The sequence below is a fragment of the Mastigoproctus giganteus genome, chromosome 5, assembly GCF_048544385.1.
Source record: "Mastigoproctus giganteus isolate SK-2022 chromosome 5, ASM4854438v1, whole genome shotgun sequence".
Classification (NCBI taxonomy): domain Eukaryota; kingdom Metazoa; phylum Arthropoda; class Arachnida; order Uropygi; family Thelyphonidae; genus Mastigoproctus; species Mastigoproctus giganteus.
In genome coordinates this window covers 119,266,365-119,284,285 of record NC_143579.1, presented here as the reverse complement: position 1 = coordinate 119,284,285, position 17,921 = coordinate 119,266,365, and the positions used below count along the sequence as shown (strand labels likewise).

Here is a 17,921-nt window from a genome sequence, read left to right as displayed (position 1 = left end):
AACATCAAACAATTAGCCATGCACTTCACGTACAAGATTGGCAGTACACACCTCCATTCTAATTGTTATTTCATTTCAACTGAAGAAGGTCAACTAAATAACCGAAAGCTTTGTATCTAATCTAATATAATGTATGTATATTTCCTATCATTAAACCTGTCACAATCTGTATTTTTGTATCCGTTTCGCTCTAAGCAACTGTAATTTAGTAATAATAATGAATCCAGAGCGCACAGGCCTCTTTAATCATAATTAAGAATATTTTTTTATTTTATTTTATACTATGGCACAATTGCTGGGTTAGAGAAATTGACAGTTAATTATTTCAACAATAAATATATAATAGCCAGGCTAACTTGAGAAGTATACTTATGCTGCCAGTGTGATTAATATGTGGAATGCAGAATCATATAATTCTGTATTCATCATAGATTAGGCATCATTATTTTTCTACTCTTGCACCATTTAGCACAAACAACAAACAAGCATGGATTGCAAATATTAAACAGCAAGTAGTATCCCAGGACATGGATATCCCTTCCCCCACGCAGGTATATACTGTTATAAACAGCATGCTTATTTTAGTGTAATAACATACACCTTGTATTCTTTACACTGTGCGACACACCTTGTATTCCTCAAACTGTATAAGTAGTAATGACAGTAAAAATGAAACTTAGCAATCTTGTGGAATTTCAAGATTAATAGAATTTTTCCACAATATGATGGTTTTCTTTCTCGTACTGACTAAATTAATGTGTTAACCATCTGTTCATGAATGTTTATCCCACTGAAGCTAAAATTTTATTAATATTTTAAATGAGAATTCTGAAAAATTAATAAGAGTGAGAAAATTTCTCCTAATTGATTAATACTAATATGTTCTGAACTTGTATACATGCTTTGAACCCATTTAAAAGCCATTTTAAACCCTTTAGCCTTGATGGTTTACTACCAACACGGCTAAAGGGAAGGGCTTTTAAATAAAAGCCCTTCCCTTTCGTAAAGGAGACTACAGAGGTCTCAGACAGTTTTTAAATTTTGTATAGTGGGATCAACTGATGATGTTACCAAAAGTGAAATCTAAATGGGAAGCCTTCAGGGACATAATTTTGGCAAGCTACTAGGCTTTTCATTCCAACCAAGAAATACTGTTCAAGGTTTAGGTCTAAATGGATGTCAGATGAATTAATGAGGCTAGTGGCAGAGAAGAAGAATGTGTGGGATGCATAAAAAGTATCAAGCAATACAGAAGTTTGTGTTCCGGGGAAAATAATGGAATCACTGGTTAAAAAAGCATTGCAGGATCATCTAGACAAGACTGCAGTAATGACACAGCATGGGTTTGTAACAAAGGGAGGTCTTGTCTGACCAATTTGATTGCTTACTATGATGTGGTCACAAAGGAACCGAATGCCAAAAATAATTTTGATATCATATACTTGGATGTCAGGAAAGCTTTTGATACTGTTGCACATTCATTATCATTATTAATAGCCATATGGTGCAAGGAAGCCTGAGGCTTATGCTGCACCGGCCAAAAAAAAAAAAAAATTTCCTATTACCCTGAGAGAGAGAGAGAGAGAGAGAGAGAGAAGTAGAAAGGAATCACCAAGAAAGAGAAGAATGATGATATCCAGCTCAGGACCCTGGGTGTGCCAAGCCCATACTCACCAGATGTGAGCCCCTGGAAGACTGCTGTACAAATTGGAGAGGTATGGCATCAAGGGTAACAAGGTTGAGTGGGAAACAACAGAGAGTGATAATCAGTGGACACTGCTCTTTGTGGACAAATGTTATTAGTGAAATTCCCCAGGGTTTTGTGTTGGGCCCATTGTTGTTTTGTATATTTATCAATGATATTGATGAAGGTATATCAGGTTTAATGTCCAAGTTTGCAGATGATACAAAGGTTCGCAGAGTTGCTAACGACATTAATGACAGTATGCTTCTCCAACTGGATCTAGATAAGTTGGGAAAATGGGCTGAGAAGTGGCAACTGGAGTTTAACATTGACATATGCAAAGTACTGCGTATGGGTAGCAATAACCAAAGAGAAATGTACCAACTGGGTGGTACTACACTCAGGGAAGTGGAAAGTGAAAAAGAACTGGGGGTAATTGTGCAGTCAAATATGAAGTTCGCTGAGCAGTGCAGACAGGCAGCCAGGCAGGTCATGGAGTGGAGTCTTGTGAATGATATATAGGAATTTTGCTAGCAGGGACAGGGAGGTGATAATCCCGTTATACAAGGAAATGGTCAGGCCACGCCTAGAGTCTGGAGGCCTCATTTTAGGAAGGATGTAGAGTTGCTAGAACGAGTACAAAGAAGGGTAACAAATTGGTGAGTGGAATAAAGGGGTGCTCTTACCAAGAAAGGCTTACGTTCTGCAAATTGCAGTGCCTGGAGAGTAGGCACCTGTGAGGTGATCTGATTGAGGTGTATAAAGCCTTGAATGGGTTGAGCAAGCTGAATGTTGATGGGATTCTTCGTCTTGCTCAGACTAAGAACCTGAGGTGGCACAGTTTCAAATTAAGGAAAGATAGTTGTAGAATAGATGTGCGGAAATTTGCCTTTAGCCAGCGGGTAATTGATTGGTGGAACAGGCTTCCATCTTTTGTTTTGGAAGCTGATAGCCTAAATAAGTTTAAGGCTGAGCTGGACAGGCATTTGGAATGAATGGAGGGATGAAATGGGAGGGGTTGTTTTTTTTTTTTTTTTTTTGGCTGATGCTGTATAAGCTTGCTTTCTGGCATATTATGCCTCTACTAATGCTAATGCTAAAAATGAAATATATTTTGGTCTCCTGAACTTCAAATTAACCCAAGGAATTATTCTGCATAATTGTCTTGAACAAGTCACACTAATCAGATGCTTCAATTCACTTGGCCACCACAGTGCACCAGAAGCAACTTGAAAGTCCACAGAAATTGCTATCACAGTATATCCTCATTAATTCAATGTTGGATTATTCAAAATGTAATGTATTTCGAAGTCGCTACAGTTTCCTGACCATTGACATATTTTATATGATTTATTCAAAATACATCTGCAATGAAATTCGAAGTCTGAATTGAGTTCTGTTACTTTGAATATCTTGTCTAATTCAAAATACTGCCAAAACCCTCCTATAGAAAAACATCATTAAAATAAAAAATTTATATTGGCATATAGTATCATTAGACAGTATATGGCATCCTTAAATTTTACCTTTCTGTTCACTTTCCTCAAGAACTTTATCTAAAATCATGGAGAATTCACATTATTATAACTTTGATAGTATAAAACAGAGCTTTGGTGCTTAATACATTCTACTTTGATTTCAATATTTGTGAAGAACAAGAAAAATTTACATGATTAAGGTACATAGAATGCTTCCGTATGATAGTCTCCAGAAAGAATACAGTGAAACTTCTCCTAACGGACACCTCTCTTTAATGGACATCTCTCTACAACAGACATTTTCAAATTCTCCAACTCTCCTCTATTGGTTTTAACATGATTTCAGCTTCTGTCTAGCGGGCATTCTCTGTAACGGACGTGGACAGGCAATCTGTACCGTTTTGTTTAGATTAGCACTTAATTTGATCTCCCCATAACGGACAGCAGGCAAGCTCACGGCCCTTTTTCTAGAAACGTTTCTTCCACATATTGCCTCAATCGTGTGTTTATTTTCTATTTCCGATTCTCTGAATTTTATCAAGGTTTACATCATGGTTCTAAACCCTTTTACAAGAATTTTAAGGCACGTGTAAAACTTCTAATGAATTCGGTGTGTGCAGGGGGGGGGATTTTGTCAGCCTTTCGTCTTTTGAGTTTCAGTTTTCAGTTTTGTTCAGTGTCGTGTGAAGTGCACAATGTCTTCTCGTAAACATTTAACTTTAAAAGATAAAGTCGAACTCATTAATGCGTATGATCGGCAGAAAAATAGTGTTCGCTGCAAAATTCAAAATCTGGAAGACACAGGTAAGCGACATCCTAAAGAAAAAAAATGAACTGCTCAAACAATTTTGGCAACACGTAAATGATCAGGTTCAAAAATCATTCCCGAAAACGGTTGGACTTCAAATTTGTTGCGCATGTGCTGAAAAAATTCCCATTAATGGGCCTATTATTAGGGAAAAGGCCTTGGAGGTTGCGAAATCTATGGGAGTAAATGAGTTCAAAGCTTCTGTGGGATGGCTAGACAAGTTCAAAACTCGGCATAAAATTTCTTGGAAAACCATAAGTGAAGGTGGATCTGTTGATACTGGGGTTGTAACAGAGTGGACTGTAAAATTGGAAGATTTATGTCGTGATTTTGAAGCTAAGAATTTTTACAACTGTGACGAAACAGGGTTGTTTTTTAAAGCTCTTCCTGAAAAAACAGAGTCTAAAAAATGAAAAGTGCCAGGGCGGAAAAATTTCTAAGGAACGCTTGACTGTACTATTGTGTACAAATATGCTGGGAGACTTTGAACAACCTCTTGTTATGGGAAAACCACAAAATCCTCGTTGTTTCAAGGGCATAAAGTTGAATTTTTTTTTGAATGTTGACTGGAAGTCTAATAAAAAAGCATGGATGACACGAGATGTCATGAGCAAATGGATGTCACTTTAACCAAAACATGATTCGTCAAAACAGAAAAATTATTCTTTTCATGGATAATGCTGCATCTCACCCGCACATCGAATTGTCCAACATTCAAATCATTTTTCTGCCACCAAACACATCTGCAGAGTGTCAGCCCTTGGATCAAGGGATAATAAAAAATTTTAAACTTCACTACAGAAAACATGTTTTAAGACATCTCATTGCAAACATGAACGATGTAACATGTGCGAGTGACCTTGCAAAGAAACTCAGCATCCTATTAGATGCGATTCAGTGGATTTCCTCTTCAGTAAATGCAATTAGAAAACAAACTGTCATGAACTGTTTTGTAAAGTCTGGCTTCTCAAACGCAAAAATTGAAGTTGTGAACAGCAATGTGGAGCACCAAGAAGAACATGAACTTCAACATCTATTGATAATGTACAATACTTCTGCTGCAAGTGACCCTGGCTACAAAGATATAGACTCGAACCTCACTACAGATGATGGTGCTCTAGATATCAACGACATTATCATCGATATTTTTCAAGAAGTTCCTCAGGAGGATGAAGAAATGGAAGGAGGTCATTCTGTCGAAGAACATATTAACGACGAACCACCGATGAAAATAGAAGAAGCGCTTGTACAAATCAATCGTTTAAAAATGTTTTTCGCTGCTGAAGAAGATACTGAAGGACTTTCGATGGTTTCTTCACTCCAAACAAATGTTGAAAACAAAATTATCAGCCGGAAGAAGGTGCAGAAGAAAATAAGTGATTACTGTATGTATTTTTCTTAAGATAAAGTCATAATATGCCTAGCACAATTGTATGTATATTATTTACAAAAATATTGTTCAAAATCTGTATATATTTTAATTTAATTTTACATTAAACGTTTAACGATTTTTCTTTCTTTCTTTTTTTTTTTTCTCCCTCAGACTTCTTGTTAGCGGACACTTGTCTCTAACGGACAGATTTTCGTTCCCCATGGCTGTCCATTAAAGGGAAGTTTCACTGTATAACATTAACACAAAATGAGTACAATAAAAAATAAATTGAAAACAATTAAAAATCAATTAAAAGTTAATTAAGAAATTAAGAGTTTAATGTAAATTTTGAGAAACTGTTTTCCTTCCAATTTGAAAAAGAATTTTTGAAAAAAATCATTTTTCAAAATTTATGTTAAACTTTTTAAATTTTTTAAATTAATTTTTTAATTAATTTATTGTGTTCAATTGCGTTTTTTTTTTTTTTTTTTTTTTACTAATTATTTTGCTTTAATGCTATGTTCATTTTTAAGTTCTGGAGGGTATCGTATGGAAGTATTTTACGTATCATATTGAGGTAAATTTCTCTTATTCTTAAAAAAAAAGTTTCTATAACTTGCATTATAGGTTCACATGTAATCACAGGGAGAGAAAAAAAATGGAAAAAAAAATTATGACAAGGAGAGAGAAAGAAAATGAAACACTAATCTTTAAATAACAAGGCAAAACTTGAGTTCTCAATGCAGGTGCTGTGCATCTTTAAGTATTCTTCCCCTGTGTGCACTCAGTTTGAGAGAGAATGATGATTAATGTGCTTCTGAGATAAAAATACTTTTGTATTGGAGGATTTAAAAAATAGGCAATTTTTACTGAATGGATTCACAGTGAGGCATGCAAATTCATTTTCCTTACAAGTAATAACAGAGATTACTGTGTTGTTTTTTTGTAATGCATCTCAGTGTACACAAGTTGTACACTGAGATGTACAACTTTAGGTATAATTGTACATAATAGGTATAATTTTAGGTATAATTGTACATAATAACACACACACACACACACACACACACACACACACACACACACACACACACACACACACACACACACACACACACACAGTCAGTCCATATTTTGGGATATTATTTGTTTAATGCTTGTAATCTTTGCAAAAGAGGATGCCATTTCTATCCTGTGGCTCTTTCTCATTCAGCACCTAACTACTCTTGCTAATTGCAGCTATGTAAGCTGGTTATAAAGTGCTTGCTCGAATTGGTGACATTCATGGTTGGTAACAAGTCATGCAGCTTATATACATCAAGGTGCATGACTGTTATGCAGCAAAAATGAAACTTAGTAATCTTGTCATGTATGAGAAAGTTGCTGAATTTCTCCACAGCACAGTTATCTTTCTTATGTTAAATGACTAAATTAATGTATTAACAATCTATTCATTAGTGCTGAAACAGTGAAAATAAAAGATTATTAATATTTTAAACGTGAATTACGAAAAGTCAGCAATGGTGTTAATAAGAGTATCTGACTAAAAATTCCCTTTATAAATTTATACCTACATATTCTTAACTTCTCTGAATATTTTGAATCTCTTTAAATTGAAATGGATATGTTTTGGTCCATTTTACTTGAATTAACAAGGTTTTACTATACATACTTATTGATTTTAAGTTTTTACATCCATTCAGATAGACTTGATGTTATCCCTTCATTGTATGTAACGTGTTATGTTAGTTTTAATAGTTGTCCTTATTTTGTTCAATATCTCAACTGCCGACTGGACTAGCCAGGTGGGTAAAGTGCCTGCCTGGCAACCCAAAGGTCGCGGGTTCGAATCCCGCCTCGGGCTTGGATCAAAGTACTGCAAAAACCTTGGGAGGTGCATTATGCACAGAAGCGAATGCGCCAACAACTACAAAAAAAAAAAAAAAAAAAAAATCTCAACTTGAATGTATCAAAGGTTACAAGGACTTGGATCTGAAAAACATTTAGTATTCCAGTCTTCCCCAATCAGACCAAGAAACTCCGTATCTGGATCACATTAACAGGCCTGAAGATGGGAATCAGTGAGTTCCCAAAATGTAGCCATAATAATTTAAGTGCTTGGCATTGGGGTGGTTGATTTCTTTTAAAAGTGTGCCATTTTATAATAAATTGCTTAATCTACCATGTGATATAATAATGTAGTGTTTATCACTTCATTAACATTTAGTATTTTGTGTGTGTAGTGCATTTATTATACAGATAATTCTCGACTTTATGGGTTAATTTGTTCCTAGCGCGCGCTCGTAAAGTGAAAATTTGTAAAGTGGGAATTTATTTCCCATAGACATAATGTTAAAAATAGGGGTTACGTTATCAACAATGAAATTAGTTAGCTAATTAGTTTGTTTAAACTGATTGATTTATCCAAAGAAATGAAAACAAAGCCTGTAAAATCAAGCAAATTATTATAATAAAGAAATTATTTATGACTTACAAATGTTAAAGAATGTTTATTCATCATCATCATCATCGACTAAATGCACACTCGTTGATCACTCATTATTGGCTCGGCACTCGTTGGTTTGTTGCACAAAGAGTCGTCTTCTTCGGAAATGCTTTTGAGGCATTTGTTTCCAAGATAATCTTCTCTTTTCTTTATAAATTTCAATAGATGCATAAGCATTTTTTAACGGCACACACAAATTGCAACTAACACGATCCACGTGGAGTATACAAGTTTACGAAGCTTAAAAAAAAAAAAAGGAATGAAGAGAAGATTCTGAAAATTTATTTATGTTTTTTATTCAATTTAAGATTTCAGTAAAGGGGAAACACATTTCACCATAATAACATAAAAAACCACAATTCCAGCTATCAGTATTTTCGCAAATGCAAGAAGATCGACTTTACTACCAGTTTATAATTGCTTGCAGTAACAGAAAGGCCCAATGAACCGGAAAGTATAAATTGTTTTTATTGTTTTATGGTCGTGACCTCCAGAAATGTGCTTTAGAAAAATATCACAAAGGCGTTTAAAAATTGATTCTTGTAACAGAACATATGATAACGATGAAAGTGTAGTGTATTTTAATGATTTGAATCGGTAACTAATACAATTTACAAACCACCCTCACGGTGGTTTGTAAATTGTGTGGCGTTTTATGTGGCGTTAAGGTCACACTCGACCTTAAAAATGACTTTTAGAGAGATAAATAGCTTAGTTATACAGCGATAATTTCGACTTCCGAGATCTTAAAACGAATTACCAAAAATCAATGTGCTATTGGGTTCACATTGCGATTTTCGATACGATGGTGTCTCTGGAACTGATTAATATCGCAAAGTGGGGTACACTGTATTGTATAGCTACACAAGTGGTTTGGAATGCAGTATTTATGAATGTTTAGCATTCATTTTTTGCAATTAATGTTCATATTTTCAATTTTGTTGATACTTGATACTTGGGGGAAAAAAAAACTTGTAAACCTGGGAACTTGTGAAGCGAGAACTGACTGTATTTCCCGTATGTTTAATGAACATCATTCACACGTTGAGCATGTAATGTTTATTTCTGATATATTTAATGAACATTATAGAGCATGTTTATTTATGATACATTTAATATCTTATGTAGTATTACCTGATAAGCAGTTCATCATAAGTTTTTTTTATTTTTTTTATTATTTATTTATTTTTTTATTTTGATTCACTCCTCTTCATTTGTTAATTTTCTTGTGTAACAATATTTAGAAATTAAGTAAAGAGTTGAGAGATGTGAAGAGTAAAATCCAATCATTTCGAGAAGAAAAGGAAGCATTGTCCCAGGAGCAGTCCTCCCTGTTCAAAGAAAAAACCAGGCTTGAGCTGACAATCAAAGATTTACGTGATGAAGTAGAGGGTGACGATAGTTCTCGTAGACGGGCAGAGAGGGAACTGGACAGATTGAAAGACACTATATCCCAAAAGTTGGCTCAGCTTGAAGAAATTAGGCCTCAGTATGAAGCTCAGAAGAAAAGGGAGGAGGAATGCACAAGAGAGTAAGTGCATTATTAGTTACTAAGAACCAGATATTTCCTTTTGCTATTTAATGGTATGTTAGAAGAACAGAATTCAAAATTAAATTTATATAATTTCTTTAAATATTCTATTCTAATTTCCAGTTTAATTAATATAATCGATAAAATTGCCCTAATTAAATTAATTGGTAAGCAGTACTAGATGATAATTTGTTCTTGCCAGACAACTTGCATTATAATGCTGGGTATTGTATATTTATTTGCTTAATTTTTCTGTTGTGTGGTGCACATCCACATTTATATGAAAACCATTCTTTGTTGTTTAAAATTGAAAAGGAATCTGTGTCTGCATATAATCTCTGTCTTGTTTTTCCTTCTTAGTATATCCATGTGAAATCTAATGTACACTTCATATATATGATAAACGTTGACTTTAAAGACTTTCTAAAACTGATGTGGGTGAGGGAGTTGAGTTCTCTGGATGATTGAATACAAACTGACATATCTGCCAACTCTTCCAGAATAGTCAGAATTTTTCCAATAATGGGGGGGATATTTTTAGTTTGATGGTTTTCTGATAAGTTTAGTTTCTTTAAATTTTTAGCCAAGTTTGTTTTGTTTTTTAAATGCACAGATACATATATATATTTATATTTCAGCAATTGTAATAAGTGAAAATTGATGAATATTATCCACAGGCTATAAAAAAAAGATATAAAGCACATTTACACTTTATTACCAATTAAATGATATTTGAAAATCGGAAGAATATTATCCACAGGTTAGCAAAATAAAAATAAATTTATACTTACGTATGTAGCTTAATTAATATACATATTAATTAAACATAACACTTTGTAATATGATTATAATTTAAAATAGTCACTTATTTTAGATTGCTTTAAATTATCATTACAAAGTCTATTTATAAAATTTTCAATATTGTATAACAGTCTATATTCACAACCAGTTTCTTCCAATGCTCTCCTCATGATGGCTATAGCTTCATGAGTTTGCTGCTTTGTAACTGGAATTCGTTCTGGCTCATTTTCATTTTCCTCCTCCTTGGTGAAATTATCAGTAACAGACTGGGCAATTTCTTCATCTGTTAAGCTGTAGTAATTTGTAGATCACATCTATGTCCACCCAATCATTAAACGCTTGTTCACCCATACCTTCAGAATTTTCAACATGATCAGTATCGTGACTTAGTTGACCATCATGAATAATTAATCTACATTTTTTTTTGAAACAGTTGCTAATGCAGGTTTTGGAAACTTCATTCCAGGCACTTATTGTCATATGAAGTGCATCTAGAATAGTTATCTGTTTTGCAATATCAGATGATGTTTCCAAACCATCATCTATAGACCGAATGATTCTTCACCTCATATCCAATCTATAAAAGGTCTTAAAGATTTTTATTATTCCCTGATTGTGATGTGGTATTCAAAGGTAGAAAAACTAATTCAGTGTTTTTGAAAGTCATGTTTGAATTTGCTGGGCAGTTGTCCAAAACCAATGCAATTTTTTTTGTTTTTCTTATCCAATTGAAAATCCCATTTACGAAGATAATCTTTAAATAAAGAAGCTGTCATCCAAGTGTTGGCATTGTTGGCATGTTCAATAAGCATCTGTTTTACTCATTTAAAACATCTAGGTGATTTACTCTTGCCTATAACTAATGCTTCATCTTGATTGTTCCTGTCATGTTACATGTTAAAAGAACTGTAATCACGTCTTTGATCTTTTCTGCAGATGCAGAGGAATTTTTAAAAATCATGCAGTGGTCTGGGGTGGCCCTGTAGTACAACCCTGTTTCATCTGTATTAAAAATGTCTTCCGGGCTATAAGTGCTTAACATAGTTTGCTAAGAGGTTTTCAATCAGTTGTCAGCTGCAGAACCATCGGAATCCTATTTTTCTTGGTGAAGTTTTTTTTTTGTAAACGATATTGTGCCTCTTCCATCTATTCAGCCATCTGTCCCTTGCCTTAGACTTTTCATGTTGTTTTTGGCAAAATCATTAGCTTTTTGAAGAAGAATGCTATGATTGATTGGTCCATTTAACGAGCTGGCCTGTTTGAACCAAACGAATAGAGCTTTTTCTACTGTTTGGAATTTCCTTTTCTGTAACAGTTTTATGGTTTCACTAATCAAATTAGTCTTTAATGTGTGATGTGATTTTAATAATTTTGATAAAGATGACTGAGGCACTCCTATTTTACCGCTCCTTCCTTTTGAGACATATTGCTTAAGTTTAATATGTCATATGTTTCTACGAGGGGTGACAAACATAAAATCTTGGACTACCGCACAAACTTTCCATAACTGCCACTACGGCACTCTACCTGATTGCTACTGAGCAGACTCGGTATGTGCATGCCAGTACTTGTTGTGTTGTGTTGTATGAAGGGAGTTTTTTTTAAGCCTTGTGGCACTGACAATCATTTCGAAGCAAGCATCATGTGGGACATACAGATTGAACAGCGATATGTGATTTGTTATTGTGTCAGATGTGGCTTAAATGCATCAGAAAAAGTTAAAGAGATGAATGAAGCACATGGTAATGAGTGTCTTGGTAGAACGGCCAAATTCTGGTATGACCAAGCTTTCCAGTGCGAAGTGGTTTCTCCATCAAGACAATGCCAGGCCCCATATGGCTAATATTGTGCAGGCAATGGTCACTGCCATAGGTGCTGAGGTTCTGCCACATCCCTCTTATTCATTGGACTTAGCCATGTGTGATTTCTTCCTGTTTCCGCATCTGAAAAAAGCTCTAAATGGTATGCGTTTTGCGTCCAGCACAACAATGCTCACAGAGCCACAACAGGAGCACTCTGCAATCTTTCGAAAAGCAACTTACAAGAAGCATTTAATGCATGGGCACAATGGTGGAAAACGTGTGTAAAAGTTTAAAGGAGAATATTTTTTTTTGTGAAGAAGAAATCTACAGAAGATTCAGGCGATGACAATTAAGATAAGATTTTGCACCAGTCTGCAAAATAAATGATCACCCCTTGTATAATTGGTAACTTATCTTTTTTACACTCAAATTCAATCTTTCTGTTCACTGACATTTTTTTTTTTTTTTTTGGGTGTAGTGAGTTTTTTTTTTTGTCTGGCATCACCGGTTGTGTCCCCAAACTCCACTTTTTCACTCTGTGTAAATACTCTGAAAATAAGGCCAAGGTTTGTATTAGTGCGTGTTTTTTGAGGTATTGTTCTTTTGGCCACTTAGCCTGGGGGCCTATGGAGAGCCACCAACAGTCTCAATCGCTGCCCTGGGGAGGTGGATCAGGACACATTAGGATTGACTAGCTCTAGCCTCCCAAGAGCTCTGTCCAGGGAGAGGCTGAGAAAAAAAAATTATTGGAAAAGAAATAAGGGGGAGATAGAAGTGGGTTTGAAAGGAGATAATGGGGAGATAGGAAGAGGGTGGGATAAAAGGGGTAGAGAACAGAGGGAGGCAGTAGTTGAGGCACCTGCCTAATTTGAAAGGGTAGAGACATTAAGGGAACCCCTGGTACAGGATGCCCATCCAGTCCCAGAGGATGGGAGATGAAAATGGATGGTGGGTGAGCCACCAGGTAAAAGGATGGGGGGGGGGGTATTGACTGCCCAGAGTTGGGGAAGGGGAGTGGAGGAAGGAGACGCAACCACCCCGGGTGGTTGTAATAAAAGTACATAGGGAAAGAGATCCCTATGGTGGAGCGTGCTTTTTTGCAGCTCTTTCCCACATCATGCCAGCTAGGAAAAGCTATAGCATGGTGTCAGCTTGGATAACCATGAGGGCCTGCATGGCCATTAGTCTGTCTGATGAAGAGGCTAAGATAGAACATCCAATTAATAATAACTTGCATTCACACAATTTTACTTTTTATATATTTTTCTTACATTTTCTATTTTATACTTTTTTCTTGCATTTTAAAACTTTTAACTTTTTCTTTTACATTTTTTGTTTTGTAATTTTTTTTTTTACATTTTATATTTTTACTCTTTTACAATTTTTTTATTTATTTTTTTTGTTTTGTTCATTTATCCGTCATATCTTTTGCACCGGGGGAGGGTATGCAGTCAATATGATAAATGTAATATATCAGTAACTAAAGACATTTAATCTAGCTTATACGAGAGGATAACTAATTAAAGTAATCGGTCAAAATAATAGACATTCACACATTTATGTGATGTATGAGGTAAAAGTGTTCCATATATTAAACCATATACAGGCATCCTCCATATAACACAGTACTTCTACAATACAGTTTTGCTCTAACATGGTTTGAGAATTGTGGGAAATCTTGCAGAACACGGTATTTTTGAGCTTTTGTGTTGGGAAAACCCCGCTGTTATGTCAAATTTAATTTTCAATTTTTCCATTCCTTTTTGTGAATCCCTGCTGTTGACTCACTAGTCATTATCGCCTTCCTGATATTTTTTAAAGCACATTTCTGGAGGTCACTACCATAAAACCCATAAAACAATAAAAACAATTTGCAGTTTCTGGTTTTTTGGTCTTTTCTGTTAGTGTAATTAATTATAAATGTGTAGTAAACTCGATCTTGCATTTGCTATAGTACCAATAGCTGTAATTCTGTGGGTTTTCACATTATTATGCATTTCCCCTTCCATGAAATATTCAATCATAAAAAAACATAAATAAATTTTCAGAAACTCATTACTCCTTATCTCACTTGTGCATATTGTGTTTGTTGCAACTTGTGCGTGCCATGTTCTTTGTTTTTAATTGCTTATCATTTTTATTGTTTTAAATTTTACAACAAAAAAAAAAAAAATGTGAACAGAACTATCAGTTAGTTAGTATGTACAGTGGAACTCTATATTTGTCAAATCCAATATTCAACACGAAAAGTCATCCACCACATGGTCATCCTAGTGTCGTGCAATCTCCCACAATCGCCCACCCAGCCAGCCAGCTCCATGCGATAGCCCAGCAGTCTTTCCTTGTGCGATTGTTCAGTGTGCATCACCTGTTATTTTATCTTTTTTGAATTTTTTTTTTAATTTTGCAATTTTTTGCAGTTATCTTTGTAAAAAGAAGTGACTGGCCCCAAAAAAAAAGTGTAGTGAAGAAAAACAACCAAAAAGGAAAGCTGTGAGAACCACAATTGAGTTGAAAAAAGAAATCATTGCTAAGTTTGAAAGTGGAATGCGTGTTTCCAACTTAGTGTTAGAATTTAACATGCCGAGAACTACGGTAAGCAGCATAATTAAAAATAAAGAAGCAATTAAAGTGGCTGATGTGGCAAAAGGTGTAAAAATTCTTCCTGCTAAAAGATCACAAATGTATGAAGACATGGAAAATCTCTTATTAGTATGGATTACTGAAAAGCAAATGGCTGGTGATAGTATTTCAGAATCTATCGTCTGCGAAAAAGCAAGGCAGTTATATGATGACCTGCAACAAAAGAACCCAGGAACCAGTGATGATTTCATGACAAGTAGGGGCTGGTTCGAAAAATTTAAAAGGCGAACAGGCATTCAGTGTCATTAGGCATGGGGAGGCTTCAAGCTCGAATGCAGAAGATGCTAAAAAGTTTGTTGAAGATTTGAAAAACTATGTAGACACTGAGGGATTTATCCCTCAACAAGTTTTTAATTGTGATGAGACGGGCCTATTCTGGAAAAAAATGCCTAGAAGAATCTACATCACAAAAGAGGAAAAAGCATTGCCTGGACACAAACCAATAAAAGACAGATTAACACTCTTGCTGTGTGGTAACGCTAGTGGGGGACTGCAAAATTAAACCATTGCTCATTTATCATTCAAAAAATCCAAGAGTTTTTAAGAAGAACAATATCATAAAAAGTAAACTAAATGTGATGTGGGTAACAAGACAGTTTTTCCTGGAGTCGATTCACGAAGTGTTTGCCCCAAGTGTGAAAGCTTATCTAGAAAGTTATAATTTACCTGTAAAGGCCGCCTTGGTTTTGGACAATGCTCCTGCTCATCCCCCTGGCTTGAAAGATGATTTAGCAGGGGAATACAGCTTTATTTGCATTAAATATCTACCACCAAACACAATTCCTCTAATCCAACCCATGCATCAGCAGGTCATTGCCTGTTTTAAAAAACTTTATACAAAAGCCCTGTTTCAAAGATGTTTTGAAGTGACGTTGGAGACAGAACTTACATTGAGAGAATTTTGGAAAAATCACTTCAGTATCCTCCATTGTTTGAGGATAATTGATAAGACATGGGGTGAAGTGTCTTTCAGGACAATGAACTCGGCCTGGAGGAAATTGTGGCCAGAGTGTGTGTCAGAAAGAATCTTTGAAGGTTTTGGGTCAGAGTCTGTTGTTGATGAAATTATGTCTCTGGGCAGGTCCATGGGATTGGAGGTTGATAGTGAGGATGTAGAGGAATTGGTAGAGGATCATGGAAGGGAGCTCACCACAGAAGAACTGTTGGACCTTCATAAAGAACAGGAAGCTGAAGCAGTGGAGGAAATTTCATCAGAGGAGGAAGGGCCAAGTAAAGGCAGCATCCCAACTGCTGACATTAAGGAAATGCTGTCTAATTGGGCCAAAATGCAGAGTATGGTCGAGAAGTGGCACCTGAACATTGTTGTAGTTAATCAAATATAAATTCATTCAAGATAATGTGATTGGCTACTTTCAGAAAATTTTAAAAAACAGACAAGTTCTTTGCTAAATCGAGTGCTAGTGAATCGTCGAGAACGGGACAAAAAAGACATTGATCACAAGAATTAGAGTTACCTGATGTTTTAATGGAAGGTGACCTTCTAAACAATAATTCCTTTCCTCCTCTTCAGCTTCTGCCATCATCGCTCCTCAGTAAAGGTAAAGCTCTGGTTAAATATTTATTTATTTATGTATCAGATTTGGGGCTGGGAACGGATTATTCCAATTTTAGTTAATTCCTATGGAAAAAATTGATTCTATATTCATCCGATTCAGTATTCGTCCGTCCCTCAGGAATGGATTAATGACGAATATAGAGGTTCCACTGTACATATTACAGTACGTATTAATTAAGCTATGTACGTAGGCTTAAATTTATTTTTATTTTGCTAACTGGAAAATATTCTTCCGATTTTCATGTATCATTTAACTTTGTTAATTGGTAAGGTCATAAAGCTAAACTTGTGCTTTTTATCTAAGCGGGGGTCCACTGTATTTTCTTGGCAGATCCCTGGGTAAGGTTCTGTGCTATTGAACTTGTGCTTGCTTGTTTGAGACCATAAAAAATTGTGACTTCGAAGTGTGCAAATTGTGACAGAGAGCAGAAGGTACGTGAAATCTAGATGCTGCAGAAGAGATTGTGCTTAGCAGCAATGAAGAGGAAAAAAATTAATTGAGCGTACGTTATCTGACATATAAGTACCACGGTTTGTAAGGTAAGACGTTTGTTCAGTTATTATTATTTAGGTTACTGCTATTATAAAAATAAAGTTAAAATATTAAGTTATTACTACTATAAAAATTAAGTTTCTGATAGTTATATATATATAAAGGTGTATTTTTGTTAGCTTTTGGAATGTAGCCTTCCTTTTTGTACTGGTGCTTAGTCCCATATTACACGGTTTCGCATTACACAAGATTTTGTATGAACAAAAGTACCATGTTATACGAGGTTTACCTGTATTATTACTTTCCACGTTCATCCAATAATGCACACAGTCATTTATTCATGTACACATTGCTCACTCAGTCAAGTTTCCCATTAACCACCACACTGAGCCATTCTCATTCACACACATATTCAGTCATTCACATTTCCCACAACATTTTGTCTTTCACATTCACAACTACTCAGTCATCCACATTTACCTCATAGTCACTCACTTTCACCAGAATATTCACCCACTCACTTTCACCATCACGTCCAGTCTGTGACATTCACCACAGCATTCAGATAATCACATTCTTTTTTTTTTTTTTTTTTTAATTTATTTATTGTACTAGGCTGCCTGTTTGCTTTCCTGACACCTCTGCCACTATTTGCATACTGTACAGATAATTACAATTGCTCTATTATAACAAATTGAAGTTCTGCACTTCATGTGCCCGCTCCATTATAGGGTATTGAAACCCTCCAGTTCATATCATGTGAGTGTGAATCTCTGCCAAGAAAATAGCTATTGAGAGTTTTTGCACTTCTCTAAATAGGCCTACAAGGCTGGAACAATTCATATTGAACAATTAGACTTTACACCAGCCGGTAACAATCCTGCAACTAAAACACTTTATTTACAATAAATTAAAATACGAGCGTATAAAATGAAATAAAATAAAATATATAATAGTCTAAAACTGATGTGATTTAATTTACAATAAAATACAAAAATATAAAATATGATGATAAAAGCGATAAAAACAATTAATAAAATACCGTAACAACTGGAGCTTTCAGAGATAGCAATCCCCTTTCTCAACAGCATATTTCTGCTGTGTGGCACATCCTTAAATAGCAGATCCATGGCACTCGTCACATGGTTCCTCGGGAGTAATGATTCAAGAGGGCTAGTTTTTGCACTAGCCCTCTTGAATCATTTCATCAGTCTTCTTCTGTCATGT

General features: G+C 35.2%; 1 protein-coding gene across 2 annotated transcripts in view; it reads left to right on the top strand.

Moving 5' to 3' along the window:
- SMC3 (structural maintenance of chromosomes 3) overlaps window positions 1–17,921 on the top strand; it is a 616,656-nt gene that overhangs the window by 133,633 nt on the left and 465,102 nt on the right. For both annotated transcript variants that reach the window (XM_090374164.1, XM_090374163.1), the window contains exon 10: window positions 9,093–9,379. In XM_090374164.1, coding sequence (XP_090230290.1) covers window positions 9,093–9,379 — 287 coding nt within the window. The remainder of the gene's footprint in view (window positions 1–9,092; window positions 9,380–17,921) is intronic.